Genomic DNA, 18,938 nt, shown 5'->3' with positions numbered 1-18,938 from the left:
ATCAATTTGCGCAAAGAAAGATTAAAATTAAAAAAGAAAATCCTGAGCACTAATGGTATTAAGTAGGGTACTTTTTGCATGTATAAAATGGGTTACATTTTTTAATTCTTTTTTTTTTTTTTTTTTTTTTTTGAAAGTTGGTTATGCAGTGCTTAAACTGTTCACTTTTGCCTGGAATTAAAACAGTTTTGATAGGGCAAAATAACTTACTGATCGGCCATAAGGTGATAAAGTCAGTCCGACTGAAGATGCATTGCCCAGGTTGGCACTAACGTATGCAGTAGGGGGAGAAGACGGCATGGAAAATTCAACAAATTCTTTCCAGGTGCTTGCCATATTCCTATTCCTGTTTCAACTTAATTTTACAATGCTGCATATAACAAAATCAAAACAAGACAACCTGATCAATTCACATATGGCTTGTTGGGGGGGAATGCAGATGCAAGTTTCCATGCCTAGGGTTTTAGGACCAAAACTTTTCGAAAAAAAAAAAAAAAAAATACATTATCTACATATAGAAACAAATTAAAATTCACTTGACAGCTCTGTAAGAGGATGAATAATGAAATAAGACGATAAACAAGTGGGAAGGACAGATATAAATACAAATTAGTTAATCATCAAGCAATTAAACAAGATAAAAGTTAGGAAATCAGTTCTCATAGTGCCAAGTTTTTTAATGCATTTTTTTTGCATAAGTTCTTTCTTCAAAATAACCGTGAAGTGCAAGACTTTACTGCACATCTGCATTTATACAAGTTGGAGCTCTCATATTGCTTACCTTGACTGAAGCATTCACTGCAGGCAAGAATACAGCAAAAAGTCTGTTTATGACCATTATTGTGCTCTAAGTGCGAACCGCAGTGCTCAAAATTTAATTCTCCACCTTTCACTGCTTCTATCAAATGGGGTATTTTTTGCCTTCCTCTGGATCAACTAGCAATTAGGTAGGTTAAAATAGGTGAAAGGTTGAACTTGATGGACGTGTGTGTTTTTTCAACCTAACATGCATTTTATAAGGACAGCAAAGACACTACCGAGAGCAGCAAGCACTCATCAGCAGTCCACAGGATCAGCCATGAGTAAAGAATTACTAATTTCATCATGGGAACATGGGAAGCATGTTTTGAAGACTTCAGGAAATTACTGCAAACAATACTTATATGAATAATTTCCCTAACACAATTTGAAGTGCTAGAGCCTGGGATCTGTACTGAAAATGAACTAGGTGAGGTGGGTAATATTGTTTGTTTGAAGAGGCAACAAATAGAAAGCTTTCCATTGGAGAAGGTATTATAACAATTCAATTGTCTACCTCTTGTTGGGAGCCTAAGCCTCCCTAAATCTCAGCCTTTTAGTTTCCCCCTATAACTCTACATGGTAGACCATCTTTCTACAAAAATACGGGATGCCTCCCCATCCAAACTGTAGAAGAATGAAAAAAATGGGGGAGGGGATCGGCAATAACAGGACAGTGTATTAAAATAGCAAAACAGAAAGCAAAATTGTAAGGGAGAATGAAACCCTAGTATCATTGTAGTAGATCAATCACTACATAAAATGTCCAGGGCCACTTTTTCTACATTCTAATGAAAAATCTGCATACATCCATTTTTTTCTACCACCTGCTGGTGGCACCACAGCCTCCTCCCATCAACTACAGGTATGGGAACCAGTTATCCAGAAAGGTCTGAAGTAAGGGAAGAACATCTCACAGAGAGCCCATTTTAAACAATGGGCTCTCTGTTATAAAGCAGTACCTTGTGTGTGATGAGAACTAAACTGTTTGATGGCAAAATAATACAATTGAGTATAATTTTGTATTAACTTTTTAGCAGACAAAGTATGGTAATCCAAAATATATAAAGATCCCCTTATCCTGAACACCCCAGGTGCCAATGTATAGATCCTATACCTGAAGTCTAATTATTCACATGAAGGTGCACAGTTGCTTTGATAGACAAACGTGTGCATGCTGCAGCTATACAATAACATGGCACTGAAAGTGGATCAAAAAAGCAGACTACCAGGTTTAGACTAACCTTTATGCCTTCAGTTTAGTAAGTTTAATATACACATCTAATGTCTCATACTGTACTAGGTCTATGGACTTAAGCCCTTTCATTGGGTCTATTTTCTTATTGCAGTCACTTTAATGCTAATGGATGGTCTACAAAAGGCTGTAAACAAGCATGTTATTTCTTTGGCCAGATTCCCAGTAACATATGTCCTTCACGGTTGTGGCCAAAAAGTGAAAACATATTATCCAAGACATATCAGCAACATCTTTAGAAAAAATGAGCAATCAAAATAACAGGGAAGACATGCATAACAAACATAGAAATATAGGTAATTTGCAGGCATTAAAAAAATAAATAAAACTTTGGGTTGAACACAAAATGGGTTTTATTAAACATGTATCAACCTCTGAAGTTGTTTTCAGTCATTTTTTAATAGTTTAATTATAATTAACTTTGTGTCCCTACAAACTTTTTACTGCAACCACAAATTCAAACGACACTGTTTAACAGGTTAGCTAACCCAAATGTCAGTTTGTTAAACAAGAATTTACTAACAATCTCTTAGAACAATATACACTTTGCTAAAGGGATGGTCATGATTTTCATAGTTAACTTTTTATTTCTAAATTACACTGTTTGCATTACAAATAATTCACTCTACTAATTAAAATGTTGTTCTTGAACCAACAAATATTTTCTTTTTAGCTGTAATATTGGTATGGAGGAAGCCATCTCAGTGCTTTGCGCCACCATGATGGAACTGCTTTGAGACAACTATTGCTTCTACCCTTCCCATTATATTTAACCACAACCTAGGTCGTCCTATTCTCATGTCTACCACTAGGTGGAGCTTTAGCAATGCAAACAAATCTGTCAAAAAGTGTGTCAGTTAGCTGCCATCTTGTTTGCTGCTCATTGTTCTGTTAAAGGAACAGTAAAACAAAAAAAATTAAGGGTTTTAAAGTAATGAAAATATGTAGTGTTGCCCTGCACTGGTAAAACTATAGTTCATAAACAAGCTGCTGTGGAGAAATGGAGGAAATTGAAAAATGGCTATATGGCACAGGTTAACTAATGGATAACAGATAACCCCATTAGACAGACAGAGCTTATCTGCTTTGTAACCGGAGCCTTTTCTCCTTTGAATGGCTGCCCCAATTGCTATACAGCAGCTTATTTATATAAACAATAGTAGTGTTTCTTAAGCAAACAGCAGTTTTACCAGTGCAGAGCAACACTGCATTATATTTTCATTACTTTAAAACACTTATTTTTTGACGTTACTGTTCCTTTAATAGGCTGCTGGAGAGGAAAGGGAGGGGGGTGATATCACTCCAACTTGCAGTGTAGCAGTAAAGCGTGACTGAAGTTTATCAAGTCCTGAGAGCATGTGGGAAACTCATATGTCAAGCCCCATGTCAAATTTTAAAATCAAATTGTTAAAAAAAAATCTGTTTGCTCTATTAAAAAATGGATTTCAGAGCAGAATTCTGATGGAGGCGCATTGAGGCATTTTGAAGAAAAAAAAAAAAAAACAGGCAGTAACCGAAAATTTGGGAAGGGGTGGGCACATGGGTCATAACGGTTTGATTTTTAATCTGAGCTGCATGCCGAGGATCAATACCAAACTGACTGAACATGTCCCAGGGGGCCCCCTTTTCAAGTCGCTGACTTAATGCTCTTATGCTGGGAGGCTTTAGCATTTGAAATTATGACCAGAGGTAAATAGTTAGGGACCGCCATATGGGGTTTATACCTTGACTTGGTATGGTGGCTTATCAATCTTATGATCATAATTTTGTGACTAACCCTTATGACAGGGGACCAGAGAATGTGAATTGATCAATTTTCTTCTTTTTTTCTATGTCCATAGTTAATTTGGCCAGTAGCACTTCCATTGTATTTCAGTACAATTTTTATTAAGCCATGGAGTGCTCCCACAACTTTTCCTTTTTGCATTTCGTATTGTAGCAGATCTATTCTGTTTGGAAGTTCAGCAGCTATGCTGCAGGCCAGGCTTCCATGTGGTTGCAGCACCCCCACACCCGTCCCTTTAAATGGTGGAACAATGCCTTTAGAAATGGGTGTTGGTCTGGGCAGATTCTCTCTCTTTTTAAAGCCGCAAGCAGGGTAAGCTGGCCATAAATGGAGATTTTTAAAAGATCCGATCATCGTGAGACCACGATTTTCTCGGAACGATAGTACAAATTGTCCATCAACTAAAAAGACCAATTTGCCAGGAAAACAAAGGGGAGCTGCTTGCTTGGCCCTGCAAACATAGATAGATTGCACTGGGACCGACAAAGATTTTTTGACCTGGCCGATCAATTTCCTGACAGATGTCGGCAGAAAAATCGTAAGATGTACGATCGTTCGAATCCCACTAACCAAACGATAATTTCGAAGGATTGGTCGGACTTCTCTAAAATTGGTCGTCTATGGGGAGCTTTAATCACATGCAAGCAATGCTGGGGTCTACGTTATCTCAGGGGGGGGGGGAGGACTTAAGGTGGCCATACACGGGCCGATAAAAGCTGCCGACAGACCGAGTCGGCAGCTTATTGGCCCGTGTATGGGGGCCCCCGACGGGCTTCCCTGATCGAGATCTGGCCGAAAGTCGGCCAGATCTCGATCGGATGGGGTTAAAAATCCCGTCGGATCGCGGCCGCATCTGTTCGTTGATGCGGTCCCGCGATCCGACCGCCCGTTTGCGAACGTGAAGGATCCGATCGTTGGGCCCTAGGGCCCACGATCGGATCAGCCCGATATTGCCCACCTCAAGGTGGGCATATCGGAGGGAGATCCGCTCGTTTGGCGACATCGCCAAACGAGCGGATCTATCCGTGTATGGCCACCTTAAGCCTTTGACTGAAACCAATGGCCATGTCAGGAGATCTTTATTTCAGGTGATGCTCTTATGCCGGGAGGCTTTAGCATTTGAAATTATGACCAGAGGTAAATAGTTAGGGACCGCCATATGGGTTTTACCTTGACGTGGTATGGTGGCTTATCAATCTTATGATCATAATTTTTTAACTAAAAAACCCCGGTCTTAGTAAATACATGCATCTGCATAGATTACTTATAGGACAGGGGACCAGGGACTGTGCATTGATCAATTTTTTCTTCTTTTTTTCTATGTCTTTAGTTAATTTGGCCAGATTTATAGCAATTCCATTGTATTTCAGTACATTTTTATTAAGACATGGAGTGCTCCCACAACCTTTTCTTTTTGCAAGTCGCTGACTAACTCAGAGTTAGAGAGCTGAAAAGCAGAACTAGTGTTCTGCCTATTATGTTATACAACCAGTCACTCCAGCCTTTATAGATTACGTTTTTGGCTAACTACAACTAACAATATTTTTTTATTTTGCACAGCCTATTTACCAAGGTGTTTTTTGTTTTTTTTTTAATTTGTCTGACTCTTGCCAGACAAATTGTAGCCTCTTACTCAAATTAATATATGGCTGTAATTTTGACCCTAGAAACCATATTGCTAAAATTGCAAACTGGAGAGCTGCTGAATAAAAAAGGCTAAATAGCCCAAACACGACAAAATTAAAAAATGCAAATCTCAAAATGTCATTCATACTAAAAGTTTAAAAAAGTTCAGCATGCACTAATTTATGATTATTATAAACAATGGTTTCCAGGTTATTAAACAAAAGGATTGCTACTCAGCAGTTCCAAAGAAACGTAGACCAAGATCTTTTAGAGCGGACTCTTTTAGACAACTTAAACCTCACCCCCCCCCCCCAAAACAGAAACAACTGCCCACAGTGCTTAATTCCATTCATTTGCCAAAGTTGCTAAACAAGAACATTTTAGACAGATCACCAATAAGGTGACAGGCTAATCCAGCCATTTGGTTCAATGTCGAAAAAAAGAGCTTTACAACTATCTAAATAGAAACGTATGCTTTTTTAATAGTCTGCACTAGATTTTTTAGATATTTTCCAAAAAAAAAAAAAAAAAAAAAATTTTTTTAACAGCCATTCCCACGTTTATGATTTTTATCCTTTTTGAGTGCTGGCAAAAACCTGTAGATGTTGGTAGAAAGGGACAGTATCAACTAAGGAAACAAGGAAATATAGCAATTTACACAAGGACTACCAAGTCCACTAATCTTTCTATATGCAATTCTATACAATAATGATAACAAATGTTAAATTTTTTGGGACACTGTCACATTAACCCACCTTTCCGAGATATTCAGATATTGCACGTTCAGTAGTATTTTCCAATTCTCGGTGAGTATAGCCTTCAAGGTTGTTAGTTGCTAGTAATAATAGAGAGAGCAAGAGAAAACGATCTATCAAGCTAAGAGGGACGACTTACGCTGCACTCAGCAGTTGCAAAGTGCAGTGTAAAAGATAAAACAAAGACTAATAGCAGCGTTGGGAAGTGCTTTTGTGAAGCTGTTGAGTAGGCACAAACTTCTTGTTTCAGATCAAGTGTTGTGTCTTCAGCGCAGTTTCTCTTCTTTGGTCTTGTTAGTTACTGTTGTGGCAGGTATTCCTTGACTGATCTGAACTTGAAGCAGCAGTTTCAGGTGGTAGTTTCTGTTCTGTTACACTTCATACTGGGGGGAAAAAAAACTATAGTTAGCATAGTACATACATGTTCTGCATTTCACAAAAAATAAAATCTGTTCTTGAAAACAATTCAAGGTCATAATTGCACAACTGCCAAAATTGCACATGAGGACCAGGGCAGTAACTGCCAATTTTCAGTAAACGGCACTTAGATCAATAAAATACAGAATTATTGCTTTCCATGGGTTAGGACCCAGATGTGAATTTGCCCTGTCTAGCTTTTTCTGAAAAGCAGCAAGAATTACTTTGTATAAACAGGGAAAAAGTAACGGCTATTCCAATGCAAAGAAACATTTACCCATTTAGTTACTCGTTTTTATACATTTGAGGAATAATTTAATGCTATCTGGAATGCAATAAGCAGCCATATGACAATTTTTTTTTTTTTAACGGGGGTAAACAAAGAAGAACTATACAATTGGAGGTAGACCTGTACAGCAAATATACTGCAGAATCTGTGCTTATGATTTCTTGCCATAGCAGTAAATAAGGCTTAATAAACCAAAAAGTTAGGCATAAAGAAAAAGGACTGTGCAAAAGACTTGCAGAATTTGCAAATGCAGAAAAGTTTAGTACAGGTATGGGACCTGTTATCCAGAAATCTGGGGTTTTCTGGATAATGGCCCTTGCTGTAATTTGGATCTTCACACCAAAAGAAAATCATGTAAACACTAAATAAACCCAATAGGCTGGTTTTACTTCCACTAAGGATAAATTATATCTTAGTTTGGATCAAGTACAAAGTATTGTTTTATTATTACAGAGAAAAAGGAAATTATTTTTCAAAAATTTGGATTAATTATAATGGAGTCTATGGGAGACATAGCAAGTCTTGTCCCAGAAGATCTTAAAACTGAACCTATGTGCATTGTGTTGGATTTTATCAGAAGTCAAATGTCCTGTTTTGACAAAGGAAATGTTAAACACCAAGTCCAAGATCTAGGGCACATTCACTGTGATCACGAGAAGTGAAATAGTGTACAAGTTTCTGGAGCAGTCCAAAAGGTTAACTGACTGAAACAAACATATAATTTATGTAATGCATACACAAATATATACATATATATTCAACCATACACAGGTATGAGACCAGTTATCCAGAAAGCTCAGGACCTGGGTTTGTCTGGCTAACAAAAATTTCCATAATTTGGATCTTCATACCTTAAGTCCACTAGAAAATCATGTAAATATTAAACCCAATAAAAAAATGTTTATATGCAATTTCTTTTTTAGTATATTAATAAACACTGCATTCAATGTATGTGAAACCTTTTTAAATTTAGTTATACTGGCCCTTACGGGCAGAGGAGAGTCCAAACAGTCACCCACTCAAATGTGCTGGGGACAAAACTCAGTATCCCCCCCTCCCTGCCACTCTAATGCATATCTGGCCGAGGGCCACAGCAAAGATTCAATAAACTGAAGAAAATGGCAATGCAGTGCTTCTTTGAAAGTTCCCCAAGACTAATGCAGTTTTCTGTTAAAGGAAAACTATACTTCTGAACAATGTAGGTCTCTAAAAAGATATTGCATAAAACAGCTCATGTGTTGCATATAAACAATTTTCATAATAATATACTTTTTTAGTAGTATGTGCCACTGTGTAATCCTAAATAGAAAATTGCCATTTTAAAAAAATAAAGGCTGCCCCTTGGGATCGTAGGATTCACGGTGCACACAAACATACCAAACATTTAGGTCACATGAGTCAATTAAAAAAACAGTTCTGTATTTTGCTTCCACACTTTTTCCTGTTACAGTTAAAGGAAAACTATACCCCCAAAATGAATACTTAAGCAACAGATAGTTTATATCAAATTGAATGACATCTTAAAGACTCTTACCAAACTGGAATATATATTTACATAAATATTGCCCTTTTACATCTCTTGCCTTGAACCACCATTTCATGACTCTATCTGTGCTGCCTCAGAGATCACCTGACCAGAAATACTACAACACTAACTGTAACAGGAAGAAGTGAGGAAGCAAAAGGCAGAACTCTGTCTTTTAATTGGCTCATGTGACCTTACATGTGGTTTGTATGTGTGCACAGTGAATCTTACGATCTCAGGGGGCGGCCCTTATTTTTTAAAATGGCAATTTTCTATTTATGATTACCCAATGGCACATACTACTAAAAAAGCATATTATTATGATAATGGTTCATTTACATGAAGCAGGGTTTTACACATGAGCTGTTTTACTCAGTATCTTTTAATAGAGACCTACATTGTTTGGGGGGTATAGTTTTCCTTTAAGAGTTGTAGTATTTCTGGTCAGGTGATCTCTAAGGCAGCACACAGACCATCATGAAATGGTCGTTCAAACAAGAGATGTAAAAGGGCAATATTTAATTAAATATATATACCAGTTTAGTAAGATTTTGGGGGTATAGATGCCACTATACCCCCAAAATGAACACTTGCGCAACAGATGGTTTATATCATATTAAGTGGAATATTAAAGAATCTTACCAAACTGGAATATATATTAAAGTAAATATTGTCCTTTTACATCTCTTGCCTTCAACCCCCATTTCTGTGTGCTGCCTCAGAGATCACCCGACCAGAAATACTGCAGCTCTAACTAACAGGAAGAAGTGTTGAAGCAAAAGACATAACTGTCTGTTAATTGGCTCATGTGACCTAAGACATAGTTTGTTTTTTTGTGTGCACAGTGAATCGTACGATCCCAGGGGGCGGCCCTTATTTTTTAAAATGCCAATTTTCTATTTATGATTACCCAATGGCACATACTACTAGAAAAGTATATTATTATGAAAATGGGTTGCTTACATGAAGCAGGGTTTCACATAGGAGAAGTTTTATGCAGTATCTTTTTATAGAGACCTACATTGTTTGGGGGGTATCGTTTTCCTTTAATATGATATAAACGGTTGCTTAAGTATTCATTTTGGGGGTAAAGTTTTCCTTTAACAGGAGCACTGGCCTGGAATGTCAAGTAAGAGACTGGTGGCACTCCCCAAATGTTAACTTTCCTTATCCTTTAAAGGAGAAGGAAAGGTTAGAAGTAAGTAAGCTTTATCAGAAAGATTCATATACATATACCAGTAAACCCTCAAAGTAATGCTGCTCTGTCAACAGAAACACAGCATTTCTTTCCTTCTATTGCAGGCTTCTGTATCAGGCTTCCTGTTATCAGCTTAAATCTCATGGGCTTGAGCATGCTCAGTTTGCTGCTCTCCCGCTCCCCTCCCTGTTGTAATCTGAGCCCAGAGCTATGAGTGAGCAGGGAGAGACTAAGGCAGGAAGTGATGTCACAACAAACTAATATGGCAGCTGCTACCCTAAGCAAACAATGACAATGTCTAGAGCGGTTTACTCAGGTATGGTAAAGCTTTCTGCAGAATAAATATAGTGGTATAGCTTGCACTATTGTGGCTAATGTATTGGCAATAAACTGCTTTGGTAGCTTTACTTCTCCTTTAAAAATAAAAATACTTTACTATGAAAATAATGGATTTTAAGCATGTGTAGGGAAAATCCTTGCCTATTAACCATCTATTTCTTTTCATCCAAAACCCAATCACACTTTCTTGCATAGATTGTAGATATACATTTAGGATCAGAGCTACTGTCCCAAAACAGGGTTGATTAATAAACTAAATATATGAAATCTGAACCTCGACAAGACAGAGTGCAAAACTTAAAACTTGTGTAAAAGTGTAACTCTCTTTTGCCTAAACCATCAAATGTAGATCACTTTCCTGTAGAATGAGCAAGCATGTAGTAATCTTCATTTGGCACTGTAGTATAGCCTTTTGAGTATGAAAAAAGTGGAAAGCTAAGCTCATTAGAATACCTTCAACAAATTGCAAAAACCCCTATATCTGAAATGGCTGTGGGGGGGAGTAATTGAGCAGAGATGAAGAAACAGCCATTATGGCCAAGAGATCCATGCACTGGAAATACAGGCCTGACTGAAGCTGTTAGTTTTCCCTTCTAGTTGAACCAGAAAGGCACAGGGTGACAAGCTTGAGGACTGTTTGCATTTTTTTTTACTTCTGCAATTGCCAGTTTTTAAATTGGAAGAAAAAAAAAAAATTCTAATTCCAAAAATTCCTTGCAGGGTCTGTATTTGAAAAAAAAAAAAAAAATCTGTGGAGAATAAAAGGGCATACAAGGTGTTATGGGAACTGGACAAGAGCTGATTTGCAACCTTTGCTTCTGTTGATTTGAAAAGGCAAATGACATTCAGTTGCAAATAACTTCAAGATCATTGAAATTCTAATACAGTGAAAATTGGTTAACCGAGTTAATCAGTGACTTGAAGGGGGGCCACATGGGACATAACTGTTTAGTGAATTTGCAATTGATCCTTAGCTCAGCTCAGATTCAAAAGTAAACAGTTATGGCCCATGTGCCCCCCCCTTCAAGGCAATGATTGGTTACTGCCTAGTAACCAATCTTTGGAAACCAAGAGAGCTGGCTGTTACATTAGACATCCAGTCACTCCTGTCCATACATTACATTTTCGGCTAACTATATTAGGAACATTTTTTTTTTCACAGCCTATTTACCCAGTTTTTATTTTTACCCTGAACAATTCCTTTAACGCAAGGTCTCAGTCTGAACATGCTACACGTTACAAACTCAGTGATAAAAGCATGCCGACATTGCTGTTTTGAGAACACTTCCCTGTCCATGGCCAATTGAATTTTGACTTAAAGGAGAATTCAACCAGTAATAAACCCCCCCCGGGTAGACCCCCATCCCTGCCCCCCCGAGCCCCTAATTGTTTCCTCACCCCTTCGAAAAAGACGGCGCCTGTGAACTCAGAGGCCAGAATCTGCATGGAGGGTTGAGTAGAATATTATGGGCATTTGCCTAGGGGGGTCTACCCAGGGTAGGGGGGGGAGGGTTTCTTTTATTACGGGTTGAATTCTCCTTTAAAGGAGAATTCAATAGTTTTCAAAAAGAACCCTACCGAAGAGGTGCATGCGCAGTTGGAGCAATTTGACGGTTTGCGACAACTGTGCATGCTTCAAAACTGCAGGAGAAGACATGAAGACCCAGAAGATGGCTGCGTGGAACTGATGCCCGAATCTGCGCCGAGGGGTGAGTAAAAAGTTAGGGGCAGCTATGCTTGGGGGGTAGGTTTTTTTTTTTTTTTTTAAACAGTTGAATTCTCCTTTAACTAGTACACCATTCTCCACCAAAGGGTATTTTCAAGCACAAATATTTCATGAATAGTGATGGGCGAATAATTTCGGCAGTCGCAAAATCACAGCGAATTTCTGAGGTTCGCAGACGGCGAATAAATTCGTGAAACTGAGGGAAAAATTCACCAGCATCAAAAAAAATTTGGACGCTTGTCAACATTATTCGGACACCCATTGACTAACGCGGGCAGTAAAATTGACGAGAGCATCAAAATCGATGTAAATTGATGCGGGCGAAGCAGGACAAATTCGCCCATCACTGTTCATGAAAACATTTCACATAAGCGGCACTCTAATGAAATAACACGAACTTCAACCAGCTCAGAGGTGTTTATCAACCAGTATTGCGAAAGAGCAGCTGGGAAAAATAGATCACTGCATTTCAGTAAACACGTTCTCGCAGCCGGGAACGCCATGCAATCTAGGAGTTGTAGTTCTTAGAACACGGCTCTAACATTAAATAAACGGGCGGAAGAACTACAACCCCCACAGAGCCCAGCATTACACATCACAATCCAGACTGTTTCAACCTAACCCTTTAGCTGCGGACTGGCTGACCCGCCCGCTCTGTCATTGGTCACTGTGCTTCAGGCCCCGCCCTGTCCCCCTACTGCGCTGCCCTTTGTCCGCCTGGAAGTCAATAAAACGACACTGGTTTGGTTGAGAGCTCATAAGCATCACTATTGTTTGAGGTATAAAATCTGAGAACTTGGTAATTGTCTGAGTGATTTGAGTTACGCGGACTACAGGTTAAAAAGGACAAATAAATAAGCGTGCGTAGTGCGTGTTACTGGTAGAGGAAATATTCCTAGAAAGAATTTTACAGCGTGACGAAGGCAAAAACAGCAGACGAACACAGCCTCGTGTGCCAACCTAGAAAATAATCAGGTGAAAAAGAAAAACCCTTAACCCACCAAAGCCCAGAACTCACCGCCATCATTTGTCAGTAATAAATACATTGCGTACAGTCAATTTTGCGAGACAAAACCTGAAAACTCAGATAAACTCACCCCAACAGCTCACAGCACAATCACCAGCGCCGCCATAAGCAGCACGGCACATTACGTAGGAATAAAACATGGATCTATCGCGAGAACTTGTAATCCCTGGTGGAGAAGCGTTCTACGCATGTGCGGCTAGTCAATGGTTTTCGGTGAATTCTGTACATACGAATTATGTATGGACCTTATGTAAACATTGGTAGACGAACCGCTTTGTTATTCTTTATGGAATCGCTGCAATGTGGTTTGGAGTATTTGGCCCATGGGACGTGAGGCATTGACTGCAGGGAAGCAGTAGCATTCAAAATGCCCCTTCTGCCTGTACTTGCTGGAAATATAAGGGAAAATATGGATTCTCAACCCCGTGTCATGTGGGTGATGATGTTCAAGTGTGGTTTATTTTATAGCCGAAATTCATCATCACTCAGGGTTGCCACCTTTTCTGGAAAAAAATACCGGCCTTCCTATATATTTATATTTTTTCCCTATTAATAACATTGGGATCAACCATCATTTTTACCGGCCAGGCCGGTCAAATACCGGCCAAGTGGCAACCCTATCATCACTACGGCTGCCACCTAACAACAAAACTTTCGGGTCTCCAGGGCCCCGCCCACTCCACATCACAGTTAAAAGACCACACAGATATCAGCACTAAAAAAGGTAACCCTCCCCCACACACCAAGTTTTAAAAAACTATTGGGGACCAGGGCCCCCCTATAAGTTAAAAAAAAACCCATTGGGGCCCCAAAGAATATTTTTTAAAAAAACATTGGCGCCAGGGCGCCCCTTACAAGTTAAAAAAAACTTTGGCTGTTTACGTGACTTCAGGTCTTTTCGCCACTTCAGGACTTCAATTTCGGCTGTTTCCGTGACTTCGGGTCTTTTCGCTGCTTCGGGACTTTGGCTATTTTCGTGGCTGCAGGTTTATTTGCCGCCTTGGGACTTCTGCTTTTCAGCACTTCTGCATTTCGGCTGTTCGGGACTTCGGAAGGAGGAGGCGCGGCTTCGGCGCTGTCAAGGGGGCAGGCTCTTTTGAAATGTTCAGCACTGCCGGGCCCCCCTTCAGGCCCGGAGCCCGGTACACTTGTAACCCCTGTGCCCCCCGGATGGCAGCCCTGCTGCCACCTGGCAGAGTCAGTTATAGGGTTATCAGAAAATATGGTTACCCCAATTAGGGTTGCCACTTGTTCAGTTTTGACCCGAACAGTTCGGTTTTTGTAAGGCCTGTTCGGGTCTGAATTTTCTGCTCGGTTTTCAGCTTTATGAAACCTGAACAATAATCTGTACATGAAAAGCATTTGAATACTAAGATACTCACCTTTTTTATTATTACAGATACAAAAAAAAGCAAATCAATAAAAAATAAGTGTTTTTTTCTAAATTAGCATTGCTGTATTTCAGAGCTTTCTGGATAACTGATTTCTGTATAATATAGATCTCATACCTGTAATTAAAGGATTGGGCTTAATCATTAAGCAGTTGCATCTAAATGATGCAATAACCTTGCCCTGGTGTCATAAATCCACCAACATCATTGTGCCCACCTCTGATGTCATCATGCCTGTTCCTACATCACTGTCCCACCCCCATGTTATCTGCCCTGCCCCCCATGTTCGGTTTTAGCCATCATTAAAGGTGGCAACCCTAACCCCAATGGTAACTAAAAAAAAAAGTTCGATATTTCTGGTAATAAAACCCCCCTCGGCTGTTGTAAAGGGGGCAGTGACAGGTGGATCTCAGTACAAAACCGATTGAGTCATTTTTTTAGACGTGCATTTTTCTCCCATTGGTGTGTGTCAGCAGGGGAGCCTTTAATTTATTGAAACATTACTGGAAGTAACAGGTGGAAGACACTTGCAACTGACAGACAGGCTGGTGTTAGGCTAGTGTCAGAATTTGCAAGACTTCTCCACTGTTGCTGAAAATCCATATATTTAAATGCATTGCCTCGGCCCGAGTGCAGACAGACAAGGCAGGTTTTGGTTCCATGATGAGAGCAGGGTTGCCAGGTTTACATTTCAAAACTAGCCAAAGACTATAAAAAAAGGCCAAAAAGTAGCCAAAAGCCATTTTAGAAGTAGCCCAAAGATAGCCCAATTTGTATACTGAAACAAATTGTGCTGAAGTCCGGAGGGGAGGGCTGCACAGTACCGGAGGTGATGGGCATCACCCCCCAAACGAACAGTCACAATAGTACAACTGGCCAGACGTGCAAAAAAAACTTTGTTCCGCAGCCAATCCACTATTACTATGCCATGCTAGGAACCAGGCCCGGACTGGCAATCTGTGAGTTCTGGCAAATGCCAGAGGGGCTGCCATAAGATGCCATAGAAAGTCACTATTTTGTGGGTTGGTGGGAGCTGATTGGGCCTCTCTATACTTGGAATGCCAGGGCCTATTTTGATTTTTAGTCCAGACCTTCTGGGAACTCTGTCAGTACCTCCCCAGTCCCCACAAAGCACCCACAGTTAAGTTCAACTTCTGCCGTTAAGGAAACTAATACTCTCAGTCTTGCACACTAACTACACGATCATCCGACTCAGCAGAGAACTTCCACCATGTGGCAGCAGGTGGCAGCCAATCTCTCTCTCAGTCTCTCTTCTAGTTTCCAGCCTGTGGGGTAGGCAGTGTGTTACCCGACCGCTGATGTCACTAATTTGCATAACCCCCCCAAAAAAAATTGGGGGGTTTTGAAAGTCCAAACCCACGGCAACCTCCAAAAATATCCCAAATCTGTATGTTGGCGGAAGATCTTGCCATCAAGGTAGACACCCGACTCTGGGAGCACCAATCTGATAAGGAGCGTAGTAGAAGATTTCTGCCTGCTCTGGCACCACGCTTTCAGAAACCCCTCCTTACCGCTCCTGCATCTCCTCCTCCTGTCACTCCCTTGGAGGAACCTATGGAGGGATGCACCTCTCCGAACAAGAGAGACTCAGGAGACGGCTGGCTGGATTGTGTCTATATTGTGGCAGTAAAAAACATTTTACCAACGACTGTCCTGTGAAGATCTTCACGCTCATGTAGAACTGGCGAATGTTACCTGGGTGGTATAGAACCTGCGCCCCAAAAGAACTCTCATCGGTTTCTTTTGCCTTTACAAATTCGGCTACCTGATAAAACTATCGATGTTTTCGCTTTTCTTGATTGCGGGGTTGCAGGAAAGAGAGATTTTTGTACTTACCGATAAATCTTTTTCTCTTGTCCTATATTGGGGACACAGGCACCGTGGGGATGAAGATCCTGCAGCTGGAGACTGGACACTAAGTAGTTAAATTTGACTCCTCCTCCTGCTCTGGGCTTCATCCCCCTGTCTCCTAACCCTTCAGTTTCGACCGAAGAAGGAGCATAATGACCCAAAACAGAAGAGGAATTCGAAAAAACCCCTAGGAAAACTATATATAAAATTTGTAACATATTTTCAACCATAGAACTAACTTATATTATATATCAGTGTCAAAACAGGGAGGGAAGGCCTGTGTCTCCCAATATAGGACAAGAGAAAAAGATTTAACGGTAAGTACAAAAATCTCTCTTTCTCTTGCCTAATTGGGGGACACAGGCACCGTGGGGATGTCCCAAAGCAAACCCAAGAGGGCGGGACACTGAGAACCCCAAGGTGTTCAACTGAGTACAGCCTGTAACACCTTCCTCCCGAAGCTGGCTTCGGCTGAGGCTTGTGTGTGTAGCCTGTAGAATCGTGTGAAAGTGTGAAGGGACGCCCAGGTGGCAGCTCTGCAGACCTGTTCCGCTGGGTGGTACAGGATAACGGTACGGCGGTGCCATGCGAATTGCACCTTGAAGAAAAGTTCTGATATTACTTCTGAGCGCCAACCTTTCATGAACTGACTGCCAGGCCCTTCGTCATTCCGTCTTGCAGGAAGGAGAGAATATCTCATTCTTTCGCTGTCTGAGGATCCGTACCTCTGTGTTCGCACCAAGTAATGAATATCTTCCATACTCTGTGATATGCTTTGGCTGAAACAGGTTTGCGCGCCCTCAGCATGGTAGGGAGTGCTTCTGTTAGAGCTCCCGCTTTCCTGAGAACTAGGGCTTCAATAGCCATGCCGTTAAAGCCCACTGATGAGAATTCGGGTGAACGATGGGACCCTGTGTTAGTAGGTTTTCTTGCAGAGGAAGATGGAATGGGTCGTCCTTCGCTAACAGCACTAAGTCCGCAAACCACGCCCTCCTGGGCCAAAACGGTGCTACCAGAATTGTCTGGGTGCCTTCTCGTTTTATCTCCTTGATGATTTTTGGGAGTAGGGCCAGGGGTGGAAATATGTATGCCATGGTGAACTGCCAAGGGATTACCAAGGGCGTCCACCGCGTGAGCTAGTGGATCTGAGCTTCTTGCCACAAACCTTGGAACTTTCCGGTTGTTTCGGGACGCCATCAGATCGATGTCTGGTAGTCCCCATCTGTCCACTATGAGTTGGAAGACATCCTGATGAAGACTCCACTCTCCCTGATCTATCGTTTCTCGGCTCAGGTAGTCCGCTATCCAGTTGTCGATTCCTGGTATGTGGACTGCCGATATCGCAGGAACGCTGTTTTCTGCCCATGCTAGGATTTGGTTTGCTTCCCGAAGGGCTGCCTGGCTTCTGGTGCCTCCTTGATGGTTATATACGCTACTGCTGTTACATTGTCGGACTGTATCCGCACCGCTTGACCCTGGAGTAAGGGAGTCAGGTATTCTAGAGAATAACGAATCGCCCTCAGTTCCAGGAGGTTGATGGAAAGCAGTCTCTCCTCCTGGTCCCAAATTCCTTGGACCGTCGCTTGTTCGAGTACACCTCCCCACCCCCGTAGACTGGCATCCGTTGTGAGAATTATCCAGTTGTAGGGGGGAAAGGGTCTCCCTCCTGCTGTGCGATGGGACTGGAGCCACCAGTCGAGCGAGAGTCTTACTCGGTGTGGGAGGAGAATTAGTCGGTCGAGATCCTTCCGATCCTTGCGTTGTTGCAGTAGAATGGCGTGTTGAAGCGCTCTGGTGTGGAATTGAGCATAGGGAATTGCTGGGAACGATGCTACCATCGTCCCTAGGGTTTGCATAGCTATCCGAAGAGACACAGAGGGGGTACTCTTGAGGTTCCGTACCCTGTCCTGTAAGGTGTTGGCCTTGTCTCGTGGGAGAAAGACTCTCACGTTCCTGGAGTCCAATATTAGGCCTAGGTATTCTATCATCTGTGTAGGAACTAGGGTGGACTTGTTGAAGTTGATCAGCCACCCCAAGGTTGCCAGGGACTGTAGGACCTGGGCTGTATGGCGATGTGCAATGTTTGTGGATGGGCCCTTTACGAGTAGATCGTCCAAATAAGGGACGACAGGTATTCCCTTTAGGCTTAGCTCCTCCAGTGCTGCCGCCATCACCTTGGTGAAGGTACGAGGGGCTGATGACAGTCCGAATGGAAGTGCTACAAACTGCCAGTGTCTTCCGTTGACAAAGAATCTGAGGAACTGGTGGTGTGCCGGGTGAATGGGTATGTGAAGGTAGGTGTCTTTGATGTCGATGACGGACATGAATTCGCCTTCTTTCATGGCTGCTAAAACAGACTGTATTGATTCCATCTTGAAATGTAATTTTTTGACGAAGGGATTGAGGTCTTTGAGGTCCAGGACTGGTCTCAGGGACCCGTCCTTTTTGGGCACCATGAAGAGGTTGGAATAGTAGCCCCGGCCGTAGTCTGTTGTAGGTACTGGCTGTATTGTGCCTGCTGTGGCAAGGTTCTGGATGACCCTGAGGAATTTGTCTATGTTTGTCTATGTTTTGACGAGGTAACCTTGAGATGAAGAATCGGTGAGGTGGCCTTTGAGTAAAGTCTATCAAGAGTAATTGTGAAACCACCCGAAGGATCCACTGGTCCCTTACTTTTGTTTTCCACACCTCCCGAAAGGATTGTAGGTGGCCTCCTAGGGGAATCCCTTTGGGGGGTGGGCACCCCTTCATGTGGAGTTGGACTTGTCCTGAGAGGGTTTTGTTGGGGCCTTGCTGGACGACCAACTGGTTCTCTGTTTGTTTTGATAGAGTGAACAGAAATTAGAGCTGGGCTTATCCGTTTGTGTCTTTGTCCTTTGGCCTTGCCTGAAAGGGACGAAAAAAGGGCTGTCTTTTGAAAGGAGGTTGTTTGGT

The 18,938-nt window shown here is 41.5% G+C and overlaps 1 protein-coding gene across 8 annotated transcripts in view; it reads right to left on the bottom strand.

Moving 5' to 3' along the window:
* Positions 1-12,963, bottom strand: part of csde1.S (cold shock domain containing E1 S homeolog) — a 58,080-nt gene extending 45,117 nt beyond the window's left edge. For 4 of the 8 annotated variants that reach the window (XM_041583725.1, XM_041583728.1, XM_041583730.1 and 1 more), the window contains exons 1-3: positions 12,812-12,963; positions 6,221-6,603; positions 211-370 (exon numbers count right to left, since the gene is read on the bottom strand). In XM_041583725.1, coding sequence (XP_041439659.1) covers positions 211-336 — 126 coding nt within the window. In that variant the 5' untranslated portion in view covers positions 337-370; positions 6,221-6,603; positions 12,812-12,963. Of the gene's footprint in view, positions 1-210; positions 371-6,220; positions 6,604-12,732; positions 12,756-12,811 lie in introns of those variants that run through there. The other 4 variants (XM_041583727.1, XM_041583729.1, XM_018249181.2 and 1 more) reach the window with 2 other exon arrangements.
* Positions 12,964-18,938: the final 5,975 nt, after the last annotated feature.

Source organism: Xenopus laevis, chromosome 2S (genome assembly GCF_017654675.1).
Source record: "Xenopus laevis strain J_2021 chromosome 2S, Xenopus_laevis_v10.1, whole genome shotgun sequence".
NCBI classification, from domain to species: Eukaryota; Metazoa; Chordata; class Amphibia; order Anura; family Pipidae; genus Xenopus; species Xenopus laevis.
Note: the sequence above shows the minus strand (reverse complement) of the source record. Positions and strands in the feature narration are given on the sequence as shown.